The sequence below is a fragment of the Limulus polyphemus genome, unplaced genomic scaffold (assembly GCF_000517525.1).
Source record: "Limulus polyphemus unplaced genomic scaffold, Limulus_polyphemus-2.1.2 Scaffold493, whole genome shotgun sequence".
Classification (NCBI taxonomy): Eukaryota; Metazoa; Arthropoda; class Merostomata; order Xiphosura; family Limulidae; genus Limulus; species Limulus polyphemus.
Genome location: NW_013666103.1, coordinates 220389 through 227223, shown reverse-complemented (window position 1 = coordinate 227223; position 6835 = coordinate 220389). Strand labels below are relative to the sequence as shown.

The 6835-nt window shown below is 30.5% G+C and overlaps 1 protein-coding gene across 5 annotated transcripts in view; it reads right to left on the bottom strand.

Annotated features, from left to right (window-relative positions):
- Positions 1-6835, bottom strand: part of LOC106458618 (cullin-2-like) — a 64675-nt gene that overhangs the window by 42445 nt on the left and 15395 nt on the right. For all 5 annotated transcript variants that reach the window (XM_013918142.2, XM_022384884.1, XM_022384883.1 and 2 more), the window contains 3 exons: positions 5495-5589; positions 4614-4713; positions 1104-1186 (listed from right to left, as the gene is read on the bottom strand). In XM_013918142.2, the coding sequence (XP_013773596.1) occupies positions 1104-1186; positions 4614-4713; positions 5495-5589 (278 nt within the window). The remainder of the gene's footprint in view (positions 1-1103; positions 1187-4613; positions 4714-5494; positions 5590-6835) is intronic.

The following is a 6835-nucleotide window of genomic DNA, read 5'->3' as shown; positions in this document are numbered from 1 at the left end:
TGGAAAGTGTATTTCAATGGCAAGGCCAATCATACATTACCCACATGCACATGAATAGGATTTGTTAGGATACCAGCATGCTAAGCTGCAAAGTAGTTATTTTTCATGTTTTTATGATAGAAATAAAATATTATGCAATAACTAACTGCATTGATACACTACTACGTGTGACATCACACCATGAAATACAATTTTGGAATTTATACAATAATTTTCTAAACTGCAAAGTTATTTACAGTAACAGCAAATACAGAAAAATGAAAAAGCACAATGTAACAGTATCAGTTTTTGTATAACAATAAAGCTTTAACAACTTATAATTCTTTAAAAATTGAACAACTTGAGTTAGTCTTCTTTTATTTCACATATCCATAATTTCGTACAGATTACTATTTGACTTGGCTATAGGATTCTCAATTGTGTTTGTTTGTTTGTTTTGAATTTCGCACAAAGCTACACGAGGACTATCTGCACTAGCCGTCCCTAATTTAGCAGTGTAAGGCTGGAGGGAAGGCAGCTAGTCATACCACCCACCGTCTACTCTTGGGCTACTCTTTTACCAGTAAATAGTGGGATTGACCATCACATAATAATGCCCCCATGGCTGAAAGGGCGAGCATGCTTTGTGTGATGGTGATTCGAACCTGCAACCCGCAGATTGCAACTCAAGCGCCCTAACCACCTGGCCATGCCGGGCCTTCTCAAGTGTGGCCCTAAAGTTACAAACTGGATTAGCCAAACTGCTACAAAATTTAAAATAAAGTTAGACCATACACTACATAATTCACTGAAACAACAATGAAACAGCAAAACTTTTTTTTTAAATAAACCTTTTAATTACATTTTACTAATTCTAGGGCATAAAGGAAACTTACATCAGGAGTGCATTTTATTTTTAGAAATTTTGTCCAACAAGTGGAAATTTTTTTCCACAGTAATTTCCAGAACTCTAAATTAATCAAACTTTATTTATTCAAATAAATACATTTTGAAACAAGGAAAAATCTAATAAAATAATGCTTTAAAGGAAACTGATGTTGACGTAAATATTATTTTCACTGTAACTAAATAGTACAAAAACGATAAGTCACTACAACACCAACCTTCTGATTGCTTCAAGCAGTAGATTGACCAGGCTATCTTTCAAGGGCTCTATCATATTACGTTTCCACAGATCAAGGCCTAGCTGTAAAACTCTTGAACATCAATATGTTTGATACAAAGTATATGCATATTAGATTATCTTTTCAATTTATGCTTCCATAAACATAAAACTGTTCTAAGTTCAAAATCATGCTGCATTGTACACCAACCTGCTCTAACACAAATGACATAATATATATTTCAATACCCATACACTAAAAAAAAGTTAATAAGTTAAAAAGTTAATCTATAATTACAATGATTAACAATTAAGTAAGACTTTTAATAACAATGATTTGGTTCTTTATACCTTTAGTAGTTTTGCGTGAACCACTAAATACTGGCCTGCAAACAATATATTATGTAGATATTTTTCAATAGTATCATGTCTGTGCCTAACAATCAAAACTTAAGTCTATTTGACTATATTATGTTTCAATTCTATGAAAAAAAGTATAATTCTGATTCATCTTAATCTTTCATAATGAAAGTGAAAACCTATGTACAGTAAAAACAACTAGGCACACTTCATACACTCAGTGACCTATAATTTGTGGACACAGTTGTTAAAACAGTCAATATTAAACACACTTCATAATAACAAATAAGCTCTAAAGTCTCAGTTTACTGATATTAAAAATTAAGCAACATTACAAACTATTGAATTATGAATGCCTGATAATGTAACAATAAATAAGGTTATCCCACAACACGTCCACAAAAAGATTAAGGTAATTAATCCAATGTTAAAATCAAATTCACATTTGTTATTGTTTATGAATTGAATTAAGCAGTACTACAATGTCAGTTAAATGAATTATTATTGCAATAGCTTCTTTAAAAAAGTAATGCTGAAAGTTTTAACATAGGATTAAGAAAAAGACAACAGTAATATATCATCTAATTATTTGTAGCGCTAGATAGTTTTCAAAATTAGCATACATTTCCTTATAAAAAATTAAACAAAATAAACTTTGTTTTGACCTACAAACAATAAATAAGAACCTACAAGTTTAAAATTATAGAGATCTCTTTCAAAAGCACTATCTAAGTAAAATAAAAAACAAAAAATATATACAGTTTTGAGAGAATATGACAACATATGGGTGCTCATGTGCAAGGAGTATATTCAAACAGACTATTACAGACCAATCATTTCCTATCCTATTTAAAATGCACAAAGTTCAATTTTAGAAAAGTGGCATTTTGGATAAATCTAGAGCAACCAAAGAGTGATTCTCTTTAAATAACGAAAATTTGCATAAAATCTGATAAAAATAGTTTGGATGAATTTGTAACAGCTCTTGTTGCATAGTTAGAAAGCTAGAATTGTGATAGTTATGGGACACTGTCTGATTTTTTGCATGTTATTATTCTAAGTTTTTTGGTGCATTATTTAATTAAATAAAAATTATTTAGTGCACTAGTACTGTTAGCAACAAAAAGTAGGGTTAACTGTCATCAACAGTCGATAGCAAAAAAGAAGGTACAGGTTTTTCATGTGTATTCTTTAATTATTATTTTAAAAGTAAATAAAATGTAAAAATAGGAAACTCTTCAGGTTAGTTAAGGTTATATTAGGTAAAATAATTAATAATACAATAAAACTTTTTCACGAGGCATGCATGCGAGCAGCTCAGATTAGCTCGTGGTAATGTAATTTGATAGCATAACATGAGCCCCACATTCTCCAAGTGACTTGCAACTTATAATGGTGCATTTAGTAGTTAGACATGAATTCAAAGGGTAATAAAACAAAAACATTTAAGTATAAATAGATGTGTACTGTTACAAGTTTAAAGCTACTTAGGATAAACAAATATAGTTTCATGTTACAATTTGAAGTCATTATTGACAAAAAGGGGGTAATATAGATTTATTTAAATTTTTTTTGGTGGTTACAAGGTCAGTCAAATTAACCAACCTTGTATAGAGTTAGGATAGAGAAAATAACAGATAAAATATAAAGTTTTTCTGGAAACAAACAATTGAAATGTATTTAGAAGGTTTTAGAGATTACGTAAATTAAATTTGACATTTTTGAGATGAAGAAAAGTATTCTTAATTTTAAAAAGAAAATCACTTTACACTCAGACCAGTAAAAAAAAACCATTATATTCACGGAAAAATCTTTTTTTCCATTTATTAAAAATACTTCACTAAAAAAAATCTGATTTTTTGTATGTAATGTTTACTGAAAGTCTGCCAAATTTTGTGAAGATACTCATACTATATTAAAAGTTAGTAATATCAAAACTATAACAACTTTAAATGAGTACAAAGTGTTCATGTGGTCAGTCAATTCGACTGAACCAACTGAAGTAAAGCAGATGAGTATGTTGTATTAAAATGATTCTGGAGCCTCACCACTTCATTACAGTCCATGTTGCCACATTTGGTCATGCTATATTTGACAACCATGCACCTTGCCAATAGCTCTTCAGTACAGTTTCCATGTAAAAGACACTTTCCAAAGCTTACCACTACCCTCTGGTAGTTTCCATAATACACAGAGTGTACAAGGACAATGGTTTTCAAGCATGTTTCAACAGTCCAATTGCACAGAAATACATAGGAGACGTATCTGGCAAATTGATCAGTATGTCCTCAAATGGAATACCATGAATATTTTATTCACTCCTCAGCTGTTTGAGGTATATGATGGTTGAACTAAATGAATGACTGGAAGCCATATCGCTATGAAATTATACCCTGTTGGCCTCATTTCCTGATGGAGATCCTTCTTGATTATGTTGCGTACTGTTGTCTGGGACATGCGGACAGTTTTGTCACTGATTTTTGTGTTTATGAATTTTCACCTGTTACAAGACATTTCACTTTGCTTACTATGGCTTGAGTGCAACTTTTTGTACATCTCTTTCTAGATGTCCTAGTGATCCAAGTTGATCCATATTCTTTTGTCTACCCATGCCATAAAGTATAAGGGATATCCTCATCTTGGGAATTCTAAATCTCACATTTTAATACGTGTGTATGATCTCAGTTCATGAATAATTTGTCTTAAAAAGGGCTGTTACATACCTTTCCCAAAGGTGATAAATTTATATTAGTATCACACTACCTATGAAATGCCAAATAATGTCAGAATTACATTCTGACAGATGCCATTACACTGCAACATAATATTGATTGTGGCTATCATATGGCTTACTAATTTGCATACATAAGATTATTCTAATATTATGTACTAAATCCTCTATTTAAGTATCATTTTGTATTGTCTTGAAATCAACTATTATATGCATTAGGGGTAATTTGTGTGTTTCAACAATAATCCGTAAGAAAATAAAATTATCAATGTGCAGGAAATTATGTTATGCTGATGTGATAAAATATTTTTTTAAGATGAACATATTACAAAAAGTGAGAAATTTTTCATTATATGAGTATAATTTATCAAATTAGCTTCTAAATCAAAAATATATTTTTTAAAAGTGAATAATACATACCTCCCCGATTTCAAGCATCTGATCAGCTGGTTCTAAGCAACCATAAATTAAATCTGCATCACTGAATTTCTGTTTTCGAATATGTTGCGTATTTAAATACCTGCAGAAATGTACATTCAAACACAAATAATGAAAACTACATCTCTTCAAAACCTTTTTTTTTTTAAATATTAAAAACTGGTATGTTTTACTTTGGGTAAAGCTACATAAAGGCTATCTGCATTAGCCATTCCTAATTTTGAGGTGGTAAAGGGATGACAGTTAGTCAATGACATCTCTTAGGCTATTTTAATCAAATAGTGGAATTTTACCATTACTTGTATAATGCACCCATGGCTCCAAAGTGTGGGACACAATTTTGCAGCAATAGGATGCACACCATTGATCCATAGTCCAGAAATTAACCCCTAGGCCATGCCAAGTCCAATATTAAAGATAAATACCAAGAAGATTAATATTGGTCAACTAAATAACTGCTGTTCAAGATTCAACAGTTATGTTTGATAATAATAATGTCTAAAAAATAGATATAATGATTCAATTATACACAAGGTACAAAAGGCTTTTCCTTTTCCATCAAGTATTAGGTAACAAAATAATTGAAACTGCTTGTTTTTCCAATGTAATTAGTACTAGTCTTTATCTTCACTTTAACAAAATCTATCCTGCAACAACTTAGATACTTTTAAGTTACTGATTCTGTTACTGTAATAGAATAACAATTTTATGAAACAATAACATACAAAACAATTTGACATACCAGTTTAAATATGCAGCTATTGTAGAACCAATGTATGAGTGGGTATATACACACAGAAACATATTTGTAATTTTTCTCTAATTTCTTGACTTTAGTATCATCTTTACTGTGATGTACTTACATATACAGCTTGTTTAGGTAATTGACTCCTTGACTGTACTGTAACCAATGTTTGTGATAAGCACCTAGAAGTCCTTCTTCAGAATTTGCAACTAACTGTAATTTAAAACAATAATCATGATGAAAAATCAATGATATGATATTATGCAAAAATCACTGGTGTTTTAGAAAGCTTAAACATAATTTTAAAAACATGTTAAAATGCAAATATCTCAGAAAGAAAACAATTATTAGAATTTCTTTATCTCTAACAGCTATTTTAACTATTTTGTTTTGTGTTTTCAGGTATTATATATTTTAATTTTATTATTATTATTATAAATGTACATTATTATAAAAGTAGAACATTTTACTGCATTACACAAACCACTTATGTATTCACAGATGTTAATAAATGAAAATTTGAACACATATAGATTTTCTATTAGCAATTATAAAAGATATGAAAATCATAAAACAATAAGTTCTGAATTTAAATATTTACTACCAGATGATCTTCTGTATATTTACATGAATTAATCATTAACCCTTTCCCCATTGAAAATACTTAGTATTTCAAAACAAAGTTGAAAAAGTAATTTTTTCAATCATCTTCCAGACAGAACAATAAAGCTGAAACTAATTCTTCACTTAATATTCCACCACTCAAGGACCCAAATTCAAATCGACCAACTCCCCTCGTCAATCAATGCATATTTTGTACCGTTAGAAAACTGTCTGAAAACATGTTAAATTCCTCTTTTCATACATCTCCCATGTGTGTAAAGTTCAAATTTTATGCACCTATTGAAAAGCCATGTTCATTAACTAATTGTGGTAGAAAACAAACATATATGTCTATCTTAATTTCCTTGCATAAACATGTATACAACCATCAAACAAATTATTCTGATAAAATCATTTTCAATAATGATATGATGTCACCATCTTGTTAAACACGATACCTAACCACTTAGTACTTTTGTAATTTGGCTTTGTACTGTGTGTTATGAATTATAGTGTTTCTATTTACATAATTTTTATTTTATTGCAGTGTCCATTCCAGGATTCTGAAAGTGAGGAGGGGAAGACATTTTTCTTTTAAGGACAAATGGAAGGAACCTTTGTTTGTTTTTGAATTTTGCTCAAGGCTACACCAGATCTATCTGTGCTAGCTGTCCCTAATCTAGCAGTGTAAGACTAGAGTGAAGGCAGCTAGTCATCACCACCCACCGTCAACTCTTGAGCTACTCTTTTAACAAAGAATAGTGGGATTGACCGTCACATTATAATGCCTCCATGGCTGAAAGGGCAAGCATGTTTGGTGGGACGGGTATTCGAACCTGCGACCCGCAGATTGCGA